The following is a 15,308-nucleotide window of genomic DNA, read 5'->3' on the forward strand; positions in this document are numbered from 1 at the left end:
AGTAATGTGTTGTACATGAAGAATTGAACTCGTCTTGTATTTGCTAAATTGAGCATTAACAATTTATCTCTACAATTTTGAAAAATGAGAAGTCATCAGTTGCTACTAAAAAAGTATATCATGCAAACCACAATTTGACCAGCGTTGAAAGAGTGAAAAGACCAACTCTTCACCAACGAAGGTCCAATATTGATCAAAAGCTAACAGGCCAGCTTTCACCTACCAAACATTAGCAGAAAGTAATAATAAACATCAATAGTACCACCTGCTGAACAAATTACGTGCAGGTAAGTGACAGCAGGGAAGCTATGCAACTGTGGATTGAGAATATTCTTAGAATTTGTGCAGCTAATGGAAGGATTTTGTCTTCACATTTCCATTTGAGCGAAGTTTATTTGTCCTCAAAACTAATCTTCCTTTACCACTTTACCGGCCCAAGCCTGATTACATAGAGACAAACTTTGCAACTTATGCTGGCAAAACATCACAGTACACCATACATTTGATAATAGATAATAGATGATAGATTATATAGATAGATGGTGCTCATCCCCTACAACAACGGAAGACTACTACAAAAGACTTCCGCATCGTGGAGAAGTATATATGAACCACACTAATAGCAAACCAAGCACCATATTGGCTTCAAACTTACAATGTTTAGAGCCATTTGAAGTAAAGACATGAAAAAAAAGGATAGGTTGCTCCAGACACATAATAGTTGTCACCTTACATAGTAATAAGGTACATGTCCAGTGCCAATGACTACTTAAGAAAATAAACTGAACATCTATCTAACATATACTAGCTTCGCTACTGAGCGCCTGCAGTAGCCAGTCGCCTGACATGAGCGCTTCATTATCTCTGGAATATTATTCCTGAAACCCCGCGGAAAACAAAGAATCAAAGGAATGAAAAATTGCAAGTATCAGAAAGAGACGATCTTTATGACTGCAGATGCTTACCGAAGCCCTATGTACAAGCACCAGTCGCTAGGCCTCAAACTCAGAAGAAGCCACCACCAGGCATGGGCATGTCATCAAAGCTCCAAAGGTCCATGTTGCCACCCACATCCTGGGATCCATCACAGTCCAAAATTGGGTTGACTGGCTCATCTGGACTGTCCATCAGGAAATTCATATATGGCTCAAACTCAGGGAGATCAACACTAGCATCCCCTGTCACAGGAGGCACCACAGCTTTGGAGGTGCCCTGGAGGAATGCGGACTCATCAACCTCTGTCAAAGTGGGAACAGGTGCAAGAGCTGATGTTATGTCAGTGGTCCTGGTGTCATTCTCCAGGCTGAAGTCTGAGAAACTGAAGGAGTTGCTACCTTGGTCAGAGGACAGGTTCGCCAAAGGTTCCTGAATGGAGGCAGCAGTATTCACCATAGGAGCAAATGACATGTTCTGAGTCTGCATGATTGGCTCAGGTATGGTGTGGTTTGCATTCGCATTGGTCATGTTGTTGATAACCAGATTCTCCTCAGTGCCCATATTGGCCACTTTCACAGATGTAGGCTCAGCAAGGCGCTTCTGAGAAGCCACTGGAGCCTCATCTGGGAAGTTGACCTTGGCCTTCTTACCACGAATCCTGCGTGCCTCAACATCATAAGCTCTGGCAGCTTCTTCAGGAGAGTTGTAAGTACCGAGCCAGACACGAACACCTTTGCGAGGATCTCTGATCTCAGCAGCCCATTTACCCCATGGGCGACGGCGGATACCCCTGAATTGGTTCTTTTTCTTCCTAGCATCAGGGCCATCAACACCAGCTGCAATTGTGTTTAATTCATCTGAAGAAAGGAAGGAGATCAACATAAGGCATCAATCATTTCATGAAAAGTTGGAACTATGTTAACTGTACCACAGCATAGACTTAGAACTGAAGCATTAATGATGCACGAGAGCATGTCAACTCTACTTGACTGCCGCCAAAATTCAGACCGTGTTTATAAAGGACCTTCAGAAAGAAATCCCTCTATGTCCCTATCTTCATTCAGAAATATCAAAGCTTCCCTATAGCTAGTCTGTAATATAGGATTGACCCCTTTTTTCCCCAAGTTAACAGGTAAATCTAAACACAGGTAAAGGAGCCAAATCAAATAGGCGATAAAAATTTTCATGACAAGGTTAGGATCTACATAGCACCGATCATTCATGAAAAAAGGGGATCACTGCATTAACCAAGATTGGACGCGGAAATTAAAGCCCTACCAAACAAATGGACAAAAGAAGTACTAGTACAACTTCTCGAAGCACCCGGAGGGAACAGCAAGCTGTGTGAATTCAGTTTCTCACTTCTGATGCAAATCTGCATCCGGAATGCTAAACTAGGATAAGAAATCGTATGAATACCAAGCCAGAGACCCAAAAATCGCATCAATCTGCCGCCAAAACAAAGGAAAAATCGACGCCGAGCCAAGTGATTACCTCTGGCGACAACGCTCCTGGGTGCGGCGAGGGACTTGGCCTCGTCCTCGGACTCCACCTCCGACTCTCCGGACTCCACCTCGAACTCAGCGAAGGCGGCCTCGAATTCCTCATCCTCGCGGGCCCTCTTCTTCTCCTCTGCCCCGGTGCTCCTCGGCTTCTTGATTTCCGGCCAGAGCTGGCCCGCCGTGACCCGCTGGCCCGGCCTGGCCCGCCGCGGGATGCAGCCGCGGAGGACGGCGCCGCCGCACATGGCTGGCTGCTGGTAGTCGCTGGCTTGTGGGGCCGCGGACGGCCCGGTGCGCGAGGGGAATCTGAAGCTGGTGACGGTGGCTGGCGGTGTGTTGTTCTCTTGCTTGTCTGCGGGAGAAGACAGAAGAGATGTGGAGTGCGTGGAAGGAATGGGCTTGGGGGCAGGGCTTATTTATAGGCGTGAGAGTGGCGGGGCTGTGTGGTGCAAATCCTGGAAAATTATGGGCCTCTATGCAAAACTCTAAAACATCTAAACAGGATGCAAATACTAATGCTACCACATCCATCTCAAAAACAAGTAAACATTTAATACTAGATCAATTGATGCACGCATATCCGAGAAGCACCAAACTAATGGATGCACTTGTATAATCAATATAATTATTCAATAAAACTTGTAAAAACATGTTGGAAAAATAGAATGCTCTGATTTTCATTGTTGTCATAAAGGTACCGATCGACGGCCACTGGATCTCCTCCGTCCGTCTCATTGATTGATGGGTATTTGGGCACACGCCAAGCGCTACGTTATAGTGTCACGCAAGACCCAGAAAGCTTCGGGGGCAACCACGAGGCGCAAGAACGGAAAAAGGATAAAACGCCAAGAAACACCAAATGTCACCAAGACCCGCAAGGCTTCATAGCAACCACAGGACGCAAAAGAGAGAAAAAGAGCAACACGCCACCAAATGCAGGGGTCACACAAGACCCGAGATGCTTCATGAGCCGCAAGAGCGAAAAAGGACAAAAAGCTAAGAAACGCCAGAGGCCACCCAGACCCGCGAGGCTTCAAGGAAACCACAAGATGTAAAGAGCGGAAAGAGCAACACGCCAACAAACGCTAGATGTCACGCAAGACTCAGGATGCTTTTGTGGCAATCATGAGGCGCAAGAGCGGAAAAGGGGAAAACGTCAAGAAACGACAGAGGTCACCAAGACCCGCGAGGCCTCAAGGCAACCACAAGATGCAAAAGAGCAGAAAGCGCAACACACCAACAAATACAAGCTGTCACGCAACACCTAGGAGGCTATGGGGCAATCATGAGGCCAAGAGCGAAAAAGGATAAATGCCAAGAAACACCAGAGGTCACCACTCGCAAGGCTTCAAGGCAACCATGATACGCAAGAGTGACAAAGAGAAACACGCCAACAAACGTCAGGGGTCACACAAGACCCGAGACGCTTCATGAGGCGCAAGGAGCGGAAAGGACAAAACGCTAAGAATTGCCAGAGGCCACCAAGCCCCGCGAGGCTTCAAGGCAACCACGAGACGTAAAGAGCAGAAAAAGCAACACGCCAACAAACGCCAGAGGTCACACAAGACTCGGGATGCTTTGTGGCAATCATGAGCCGCAAGAACGGAGAAGGCAAAATGCCAAGAAACGCCACAGGTCACCAAGACTCGCGAGGCCTCAAGGCAACCACGAGATGCAAAGAGCAAAAAGCGCAACACGCCAACAAACACCAGCTATCACACAACACCTGGGAGGCTATGGAGCAAGCATGAGGCCAAGAGCGGAAAAGGACAAAACACCAAGAAACGAAAGAGGTCACCAAGAACCCCGAGGCTTCAAGGCTGTCATAATACACAAGAATGAAAAGAGCAACACGCTAATAAACTCCAAAACTCATGCAAGACCTGAGATGCATTGCGGCAATCACGAGGTGCAAGAGCGAAAAAGGGCAAAATGCTAATAAAAACTAGAGGTCACTAAGACTCACAAGGCATCAAGGCAACGACAAAACGCAAGATTGGAAAGTGTAACATGACAACAAGCACCAGTGGTCACGCAACACCCAGGAGGCTTTGGGGCAACCATGAGGCCAAGAGTGGAAATGGCAATATGCCAACAAATGACGGAGGTCATGCAATATCCAAGAGGCTTCAACGCAACCACGCAAGGAGCAAGAGAGAAAATGGAAACCCACCAACAAACTCCAAAGGTCATGCAAGACCTATGAGGCTTAAAAGGCAACCATGAGGTTCAAGAGCGGAAAAGGGGGCAACATGCCAACAAATGACAGAGGTCACTCATGCCACAGAGCCATAGCTAATGACAGATCAGATTTTGATTGGCAAACCAATCTCCTACCTTCATCCATGAAAGAAATTATTCAATATGTGTTGAATAATCAAATTGGGATGCAAAAAAATAAAAAAGAAGCCTACTATAGCTTTATACCAATGGAACTTGGTGGAGCCTGCACAGCCGCAAAAACAACACCTATCCAGGGATGGGCCTAGCCAGGATCGAGTGATTATGGCATGATAGGGCTAGAAAATAAATTTTCTTTTGGAGAATTTGCAGTTCTTCGTTGGATTTCGATTGCAATGTATTATCATCAAGAAATTTTTTATGGCATCTTGTGATCACAAAAATGTTCATCGATTCCCTTATGATAGAGAATTGATGAATTTTTGATATTATATGTATAAATCCAAAAAATCATATAAAGCGCACTTGTGTTGCTACAAAGGTGGAGAAGGACACTTTTGACTAAGATTTCAGAGATTTGGGTAGGAGTAGAAATGCAAAGAGGTAAGCCGGATCGATGTGATGACACATGGTTATGGCACCACCAGTGGCGGAACTGGCGAGAAAATTAAGGGGGACCAGACAAACATTTGTTGATTCAAGAATTTGACAATTAACTCTAATTTTTATTGTTCACCAAAACATACACTAGCTAGCCATGACTATAGTAATTAATTATGCAACGGCAATACACAAAAGCAAATAGCTTGCAAAAGTGATCAATATATCTTGTTCATTTAAATTTCACTATGTATTCTTCATTGTATCATCAATAACTGATTGTGTCATGAACTTTATTGCAATCTCTCTCTCTCTCTCTCTCAATATCAGATAAGAAATTAAATCGGAACCAGTTTAGGGATATGGATTAGGGAAATAGAGCTCGCTTTACATTGGTTTGAGTTGGAGGAACATCAAGAGCAGGACGTGTCGTTGATGTTGCCCTCCATCGTGACTGCGACCACCTACCTGCCCGCCGTCATTGGCATGATGACACCATCGCAGAGCTAGAGTCCACGGTACGGCGCTAGGCGTTGGCACTGAGTCCGTTGCGACTGCGAGATTGAAAACGAAACATCGCGAGGACAAGATCTTAGCATCTTAGCAAGCGGCTCCAGGCAGTTGTATGTGTTGGGCAGTTGGGCTTGGCCTCTGTGGCCTGTTGACCATTGACTAGCAAAGGGTAGTACTTTTTTTTATTTTTGTTGGGGTGGCCATGGCCCCTGCTGGCCACCCCCAGTTCTGCCATTGGGTGCCACCAACAAGTAGTGGAGGATTGGCAATAGGTGGTGCTGGTGGCAAGAGAGCAAAAGGAGTGGCTAGTGAATGGGAGGGGTTGCGGGAGGTGAGCGATAGGAGCAAGTGGAGGGGTGCGGAGCTCCGTCTAGGAGGAAGAAAAGAGTAAAAATAAGAATTTGAGGGTTGAAGAATAAGTGGAAAGGATAAGAAGGAAAGAGATAAAGAGGGGTGAGGCAGCAAAGCTGTTACTCGCCGTGGTGGTGGGAAACAACTGGTAGGCGATTGAGAAGGAAAGTGGATATAGTTGGCAGAATCTTCGTGTTGGTGGCGGTTTAGGAGGGTGGTGCCACCGCCAAATTGCGGCAGGAGGCCTTGGCATTAGGAGTGCTCAGTTGGAGTCCAAAAAGACAATGGCTCAAAATATATGTAGCTAGGGTGTAGATGTAAGCAAGAGGGTCCATCAGCACAGGTGTATAGTCAAAGGGAATGACAAGGCGGTCAGAAGCACAGGTGTATAGCCAAAGGGAATGACAAGGCGGTCAGAAGGACGTATGATAAGAAGAGGGGCTCTTGACCCAATGGTATCAAAAGAACTGTCTACCACTAGTCTCTCACCGAAAATAATAGGACATAGAACTAAAGATAATATCAACATTCTCTCAAGGCTATTTGAAACATGTAGATTTTCACGATAAGCTGTGTGCATGCATGCATTTGTACTATGTTTCACCAAAACAATCTGTCTAGGGTGGTCAATATGATTTTTTCCTAATCTAACATAGCAAAGTTGCAACAAAGAAGTAAATAGCACAATTTCAAGTAAAAAAAGTTTTGGTGCACAATTGAGAGGTCAAGTAATGCCTTTATTTGAACCTCTTAGGCGTCTCCAACAATCTAGCTCTAAGCTAACATACTCAATTTTTTTACTCATTAAATAGTGTAAAAGATAAGAGACTAGCGTGGAGTGGAGAGATAGTCTCGCTTATTTCCCGATGCACTACTTTCTCACAGCATGATATTCAAGGATGTATGTTGTGCTCTCTCTCCCCTCCACGTTTGCCGACTTAGAGTTAGTTCTAACTTACAATGTGGAGACGCCCTTATTGCACATATGTGCATCTAAGGCAATAAAAGATGTGCCTCGGACCGTGTGAAGAGAGATCTTTTATGTTATCTATAAGAATATTTTTAATAAATATTGTGGCATATTTTATAGCCATTTGTGATCTGCTATAATAATTATTGGAGATGTTCTTATAAAATATTGGTCCAACTAAGATATAATTGCTGGAGACATAATATTTGCCTAGATTTGGTCACTAATACATATTTAAATAATACCTCGAATCTCTTAGTGTATAAGATTTTCCTACATTTTGTCAATAATATCAGAAGGTCCATTAATGCCTTTGAACCTATGATTGCACCTAAGGGAGGTCCAAGGTAATTAAAAAACATGCCTGTCTTATTGTGTGAAGAGATACACTGCTTGATGGGCTAGCAGCCATTACTGTTGGAGATATAGCAAATCCAAGACTCTAGTACTATAATTGTTGGAGACGCAAACCTCTGATGATAGTTTTTTCTGCACTATGTTTCATAAAAAAAAATTCTGACAAGTGTTGAACATCAAACCTCTTTGCGTGGTAAGTGATCTAAAGTGGAGCTTGGAGCGCAATTGGACCCGAGCACTCGTGTATGATGCGGTTGAAAATGTACATCTCCTGAATTTATCCCCTTAAAAATAAGACACGTGACGAAACTTAAAGTTTGCAAAAAAGAGTGCCTACTTGCATTTTGACCAAATAATATATCGTGTGCAATGACAATGACAACTTTGATCTCGAACAAATTGTGTGGCGAAACTCGTTCTCAAAGGGACGCAAAAGTAGGTCCACGATTGTGAAGACGGTTCCTCTACGGTTACTATAGAGGGACTCATCACTGACAGGTGGGCCTGGTTGCGTTGAGGCCTAGGAGTACACACGTTAGTGGGCGTGAGGACCCTCCCGCTCCCTGATCGATCTTGGCACTTTGCAGGTGAAGGTACATGATTCTTGGCATCAGGAAGAGTTCCTCTGGTGTCACAAAATTCTAGGCTACCAATCCTCTGCCTTGTTTTATTTTCTAAAAGCAAATGTTCTTCTTTCTTTTTAATCAACCATGCCCTTCACAAGCTATAAACTAGCCCGTCATCTTCCAAAATATGTCAAACGGGCCGCTTAGCATCAGTTTCCTCCTGCGTTAGGCGAGGGTTGTTTAGGAGTTGGCTGTACCACCAGTGCCACCCAGAATTTCTTAGCTGTGCCTTTTAAGCCCTTAACTCTAGAGAGCTCAGAGCTGGTAGGCTTTGAAAATTCTTTGACGGCTCCATCATGATCATGGAATAACCCAATGAATCTGAAGGTTCACCGGATTTGATCATGGGCAATCGATCCGTCAGTTGAAAAGTTGGGACAGCCAGGTGACAACATGAGTCCAATAATGGAGGCGTCCCGGGAAAGAGAGAATCCAATATTTGGAGTCTATCATGTGTTAGTTGCAACAGAGGGTTGATTAGCACTTTAATTGAAGTCTTTGAGGAGGTTTTAGATAACATTATATTGAAGAAAAGTTCTCCTGTGATTTTCGATCACCCAAAAATCAGAGACTGACAGGCCCGTCAAGTTACCCACCTTGCTCCTGACGTGACATCTCTGCCAGCAAACAATCCGTAGACACGAGCCAACACCCTCGAGGGTCGAGGCCTTGATGCAACAAACAATAAGGTAGCACGCACTAGCAGGGGCGGACCCAGGAACAGACAAAGACCGGGGCTGATCCCAGCTTAGTACAAACTTATGGAGTATGTATTTGTTCTTTGATATTTAACTAATTTTTTCTAAATCACCATTGGGATTTTGGCCTTGGACCCAGGCTGCAGCCTCCTAGGTCCGCCACTGCGCACTAGTACTAGTAACCAGGTATGCCGTACATAGAAATTTATTTCGCTCCATCAGGGTAAAACTTTGTCCAATAATTGCTGTTTCAATACTTCATTTTCTGTGACACAATCTAAGTATTAACATATTGTATTGATAATAGGGGCTATAGTTATGATTTTGTACACCAATCAGACTGCTGTAGACAAATATCTGGACGCGGTGCTAAAAATCCCAGGAATAGACTGTTGCTCCGAACGCTGTACTCCACCTCCAGCCGCCGCATTCGTCCTGACTCCTGACCTTACTGCACTGCTCCTGCTCGGCGACTGAAGAGACTGCCGGACGGCTGCTACTTCGACAAGCGTCTTGGCTGCATGCAGCAGCTGACCGCCCGGTGGCCCGTGCTCCTTCGGCCATCTTTTTCTTAACAGCCGGTGGCCGGAGGCCGGAGCGACGCGCGCGCGTCGGATGAACATGATGAACCTGACTGCTGGGTGGCGACAAAACGTGTGGTTACACAATGCGACACGGCTCGCTCATCCGCTCCCTTTCTCAGGCTTTCTTTTATTTTTATATACATTATTCCGGGGGACAAACTCTCGCTAGATCGTAGGATTGACTTGGACCTGAAGTTGTGACGAAGGAGGAGGGGACAGACGACACGGCAGGTTCGGCAGGCACGCGCGCGGGCTTTGGTCAGGAGAAAACGAGCGAAGAAGGTGCATGAACCGAGGGGACCGGGGCGGCGGTGTGCCGCGGCGTCAGGGGTAGCAAGGAAAAGCTGCGCACCCGGGCTCATCTGATGAGTCATCTTATCACGGGTGCGCGCGCGCGACGAGGGCGGCAACCTGCAAGGTGACGTACGGGTTCGCGTGGCGGCCACGTGCCGCTGCCGCCGCCGTCCAGGCCAGCGGGGCCCCGCGCCATCCTGGTCCGGTCCGGGCCGATCTCGGCACGACTCGCGACGCGGCAGCGCGCGGTCATTAGCTTGCTGCTTAGCTTGCCAGCGGTGAGGATCACCACTGTCACGTCGCGCGGAGTGGACGTGTGCCGCCGGTGGCGGAAGCGAAATCGACCGTGAACTTTTACTCGTGCTTAGGAGTAGCGTGCAGGAACGGGAAGATCGGAGGAGATCCTCCCAGCAGGATCCGCATCCTTTGTCGTCTCCTTCTACAGGATCTCTGATAAGCCAGTGAGCAGTGCCGGTGGCAGTGCAGTCTGGTACCAGCGACGCGTCGAAAGCGGACTCGTGTCCGTCCCGTGAAAACGGCAGACGATAGCGGTCTGCAGGTGTCGCAACTTGCAAGAAGCGGACGGGATGATTCCCCGGGTCACCCAGCCAATCGTCCTTGACTCCTTGGGATAGCACCGTGCAGGGGCCGGGAAAAACAACCCAGCCGATTCGTACACCCAACCTGCTGCCTGCGCGCCGACGCACGACCCGGGCGCACGGGTCGCGGCGGTCGACCGCGCGAAACGTGCTCTACCCTGCCGGCCGCCGCGCCCATCGGCCCATGCCATGCCGTATCACGGTGGCAGCCCGCCGCGCGCGGGCTCTCGGTCGATCGATAGCCGATCCACCTGTCGACTCGACCGTCGGGGCGCCGTACGTGCGCGCCGTGCTTTTCGCGGCCTGCAGCGATGTTCCAGATCGGCAGGTCGCTGGCTTGAGGTAATGGAGGTTTCGTGGACGGACACGGGAGAGGGATAGACGGTGATGGGAAGGGCGCGCTGTGGCAGGTGGTAGGTTCTCGAACTGTTTGGTCGAGTACGTAGGGAGAGGGCTTCGTCACGTGGGTCATCCGCTCGCCCGTCGTCCTGCAATAACGGCGCAGAGGACATGGACTTGCCGAAAGCATCTCGAAAGACCGATGGCCGTGGCCGGGGTGTGATATGATCTGATGATGGCCGTGCGCTGTCCACATCGGTCGCCTAAATTCCTTGGAAGCGTCAGCGGGTCACTGCTGCGAAACTGAACATTCGTCCGGTCCGATATCAATGTGAGTACACCTAACGGCTAGTCTCCGACAAGATCCCTGTGAACCTTTAGTACCGGGTGGAGGCTTCACCCGGTACTAAAGGTTGCACATTAGTACTGGGTGAAACCTCCATCCGGTACTGAAGGTTAGTGAGGCTTCACCCGGCACTAATGTGCAACCTTTAGTACCGGGTGCAACCTCCACCTGGTACTAATTTGGACTTCACTAGATTGAAGTCCACCGCACGTGTCCACTTCTCACCGTCTTATCTGCACGCCTCCCTCTCTCTCCTGAACTGCCCTCCTCTCTCCATTCTCCCCTCACGGCGGCCTCGCTTCTCTTCCTCCCATTCTTCCAGGCGCGGCCCTCCCCTTCCCTCATGACTGCCCCTCCCCTCTCCCCTCCGCGCGTCCCTCACTGCGACGCCGGTGAGGAGCGACGGTGGGGCGAGGTGAGGCGACAGCATAGCGGTAGGGGAGCGCAGAGGCGGAGTGGCGGGCGACGGCGCGAGGAGCTACAGCGGGCGACGGCGCGTGGAGCAGTAGCGGGCGATGGCGCGTGGAGCAGCGGGATCTGCAGGGCGGCGTGGTAGGAGAGCGTGGAGGCGCGGTAGGACAAGGTGCGTGGCCTCACTTCTCTCTCTCTCTCTCTCCCTAGGCGAGGGTGGCTGACGGTTCGAGGGGGCTAGCAGAGCGTGTCGCGAGGGTAGCCGGTCGGGAGAGGGAGTTGGCAGGGGTCGCGGGGGAGGCGAGGCTACGGGGACGAGGGCCGGGACCAGGCTCGGCCGACAAGGAGGAAGGGCGGCCAGCGGTGAGAAGGAGGAAGGGCAGCTCTCTCTCTCTCTCTCTCTCTCTCTCTCTCTCTCTCTCTTCGGTGCAGGGTGTTGTGCGGCCGGAGCTCCGGCGCTCGGGCAGACAGCGATGGGGTGCGGTCGGGGGATCCGACACTCGGGCGGACAGCGGCGGGGTGAGGCCGGGGCTCCGGTCGACGGATTTCTTTTTTAATTTTTTTAATACCTGTTTAGTACGGGTTATTTGACCCGGTACTAAAGGACCATCTTTAATATCGATATAGCAGTACCGGTTGCATAACCGGTACTAAAGGAAGGTTTGGGATTGGTACTGAAGGTGGATTCCCCGGCAGTGGCTTCATATTAGTCACCCGATCAGGGCGTGGCTTCACCATGATTCGTGGTGAGTGGTGACTCTCGCGGCCTCGCCTCAACGAGGCTTGGCAAGCAACGAATGACGTCACGAGGAGCACGACGGGGTTCCTTGAGTCGGGCGTGGAATGGTGCATGCACCAAGGGGACAGGGTCCGGCGGTGCTAATTCAATTCGCCGAATCGACACGTCCGTCCGGCGGAGGAAACAAGAAATGGGAAAAGCCGCACGCTACACGGCCCGCTGCGGCGACACGCGCCGGGGCGAAGCCCAGTACTAGGACATGGATGCAGATGAACCCCCTAAAAAAATTCAGTGATTACCCCCACATCTTGGCCCTTTATGCACCGCCCTTGGGCCAACAAGCTGCACCCCGACGGCCCAGCTTCCCAAGCCAGCAGCCTGCAACCCAATTAAGGTCCTGTTTGGCATGGCTCCAACTCTAGGTGGAGCTGCTCCACTCCAAAACTCCAGGTGGAGCCGGCTCTGGGTGGAGTTGGAACTATCTGATGGAGATGTTTGGCTGAGAGGATACCTTCAGCTCCAAAAAAGACAACTTTTAGGATGAATTGTCATTATTACTCCCAACTCACGTCCCCACATGTCATCCTCTCCACCCTATCTTCTTCTTCATCAGAATGCCGATTGCACTTGAACCCGGTGGAGCTTGACACAAGACGTGGCGGTGCTATCCAATTGCGAGCAGGACGGGGTTGTGGCGGCCAAGCGGCGGCGCATGGCCGGGTCTCGAGGCCAGTGCTTGGCCGTCGCGGGGAGGAAGGAGAGGGGCGAGAGCATGGCAAGGTGAGCTCATGCTTGGACCCAGCGAAACTTTGCCGGTGAAGTGGAGGGAGCGAGCTTAGGGCATCGCACCGACGAGCTTGGGGCAGGCGGCATTGGGCAGCGGAGCGACGAGCTTGGGGCGGGTGGCGTCGGGCAGCGGGGCAACGATATTGGGGCAAGTGGCATCAGGTTGGGGGATGACGAGCCTGGCGCGGGCGGTGTCGGGCAGCTGGATCTGGGCGGCGTTAAGGGTTCAGCTAGGGCCGGGGAAGAGGTGGCGGGAGGTGGACGGCCGCGGGGGTCGGTGGCCAGCGGGAGCCACCGGCGGCAGCCCGCGGGTGAACAGAAGGAGGTGCAGGGAGGGGAGTCACGACGCGTGTGGGGAGGGGGTCTCTCGGGAGAAAGAAGCGAACCATTTTTTGTGTAATCAATGGTATTGGTGGGTAATTACCCACCAACTCCACGCGGAGGTTCATATTGGGTGGTTTTGGAGCTGCAAAAGAGGTGCTCCAAAACTCCACCCCCATTTGCACTACAACTTTATGGAGTTAGCAGCTCCATGGAGTTTTGGAGATGGGGTGTTTGGCTGGAAAATTGGCTGGAGTTGCTGAAATTCAGCTCCAGAGCCATGCCAAACACGCCCTAAATATGTCCATGAGAAAGCCAGGAAGACTAAACGAGCAGGCCTAGCATATTACCTCCGCTCATTTTTCTCGTCTCACGGTTATAGCGGTTGTCGATTGGCCTACCGCGCTTCTCCTCCTCACCCTCTTGCGCACATCTCGCCGCCAACAGGACGGCAGCTCGTGCTAGCTAGTGGCCGCCGCCTGGCTCCGCAGCACAGCAGCACGCTGACGTTCAGGGGCTCCAGACCAAAGCATTTGTGTTGTGCAGGCAGCTGCTCGCAATCTTTAGGGGCTCAAGGATCAGTGTATGAATAGATGATTAATGTTTCTTTTTTATCATTTCTTTCTCAATTAATCTGATTTGTTATATACATAATCGGAAAGCCCTAATGATTGGGTATTCTTTTTCATACTGTATGGTTTATTGGTACAACCGGGTTTCAATTTGGGAATTGGAGTGATCGCACAAGAGAATTTAGTCTTGAATCCTTAAAGGTGAGACTTAAACATTTGGCATGTCATCCTATTTCCAATTTCCCATAGGTTCTGTTCTTGATTCCTAAACTATGCAACCAGCAAATTAGTACATACTTAAATATTAGGTTACTAATGGCAGGTCAATTAATGGAATGATTTTATAAAAGGAAAGCACCAGAGCCGAATAGTAGTAATAATGCTAGAAATTCATGTTTGGATGATATCAACTGGAAGGAGGAGATTAAGTCTGATCCAGGATTAAGGAAACAAATTGATGATTATCATCCTAATGTTAGAGAGAGGGTGAGAAGAAAGTACTTGGAGAATGGGCCTTGCCAACCTCGCATAGTTCATTTTCCTGTGACAGAGATTGGAGGAGTTCCAAGAAGATTTGTTCCAGAAGGGTTCGATGAGTTTGGAGGTTGGCTTGAATATAGTGAGTCCAAAGGTAGAGCATATTGCTCTTATTGTTTCTTGTTTAGAGAAAAGAAGGATGGCGGATATGAAGCATTTGTTAAAAATGGTTGAAACGGTTATCGTTGAAAGAAAAGGCTACAAATTATGTTGGTAATGTTGGTGGCCCACACTATCTGGCAATGAAGAAATGTGATGATCTCTTACAAACAAAACAGCACATTGATGTTGCTTTCCGTGATGTGAGTGAATCTGCTAAGAAGAACTATTTTACTCGTTTGAATGGGTCTATTGATGTTGCTAGAATATTGGTGAAGCAAGGATTGCCGTTTTGGGGCCACGACGAGTCGAAGAAGTCCTTAAATAAAGGGAACTTTAGGGAATTTCGTAATTTTGCAGAGGAGCAAAATCCGACCTTAAGAAAGGCAGTAGATAAAAAGAAATTGGATAATAGCCTTTTGATTTCTCCTGAAATACAAAAGGATATTGTGCATTATTTTGCAAAGGAAGTGCTACACTCTACTCTAGAAGAAATTGGGGATGATGTTTTTTGCTTGCTAGGTGATGAGTCGAGAGATGTTTCTTGGAAAGAACAAATGGCAGTGGCCTTAAGATATGTAGATAAATGTGGAATTATTAAAGAGAGATTTGTTGGTCTAGTTCATGTGAATGAAACAAATTCTGCAAGTCTCAAGTCTACTGCTGATCTTAAGTTAAGCCTAAAGCAAGTTAGAGGCTAAGGATATGATAGTGCTAGCAATATGCGAGGTGAGTTCAACGGCTTGCAATCATTGATCATGAGAGAAAATAGTTCAGCTTATTATTTTCCCTGTTTTGCTCACCAACTCCAATTAGTTCTTGTGGCCATTGTGAGAAAGCATAAGGGGTTAGTGAATTTTTTACTATGATTTCTATCTTATTGAATGTGGTGGGTGGATCATCTAAGAGAAGGGATATGATTAGAGATATTAATCTTCAAGAAATGA

The 15,308-nt window shown here is 48.6% G+C and overlaps 1 protein-coding gene and 1 pseudogene across 1 annotated transcript; one reads left to right on the forward strand and one right to left on the reverse strand.

Annotated features, from left to right (window-relative positions):
• Positions 1–501: 501 nt before the first annotated feature.
• On the reverse strand, positions 502–2,827 carry LOC117853147 (ethylene-responsive transcription factor 1). The gene is made up of 3 exons (XM_034735519.2): positions 2,431–2,827; positions 966–1,793; positions 502–878 (listed from the first exon to the last, which is right to left on the reverse strand). The coding sequence occupies exons 1-2, from the start codon at positions 2,681–2,683 to the stop codon at positions 1,006–1,008; spliced, it is 1,041 nt and encodes a 346-aa protein (XP_034591410.1). The 5' UTR covers positions 2,684–2,827; the 3' UTR covers positions 502–878; positions 966–1,005.
• Positions 2,828–14,504: 11,677 nt separating this feature from the next.
• LOC140222484 (uncharacterized) lies at positions 14,505–15,307 on the forward strand (annotated as a pseudogene).
• Position 15,308: the final 1 nt, after the last annotated feature.

The sequence above is a fragment of the Setaria viridis genome, chromosome 4 (genome assembly GCF_005286985.2).
Source record: "Setaria viridis chromosome 4, Setaria_viridis_v4.0, whole genome shotgun sequence".
Classification (NCBI taxonomy): domain Eukaryota; kingdom Viridiplantae; phylum Streptophyta; class Magnoliopsida; order Poales; family Poaceae; genus Setaria; species Setaria viridis.

Coding starts and splice junctions, on each gene's coding strand:
- LOC117853147 (XM_034735519.2), bottom strand. CDS start 2,683: ATGTGCGGCGGCGCCGTCCTCCGCGGCTGCATCCCGCGGCGGGCCAGG. Junction 1,794..2,430: donor CAGGAGCGTTGTCGCCAGAG/GTAATCACTTGG, acceptor TCCTTTCTTCAG/ATGAATTAAACACAATTGCA.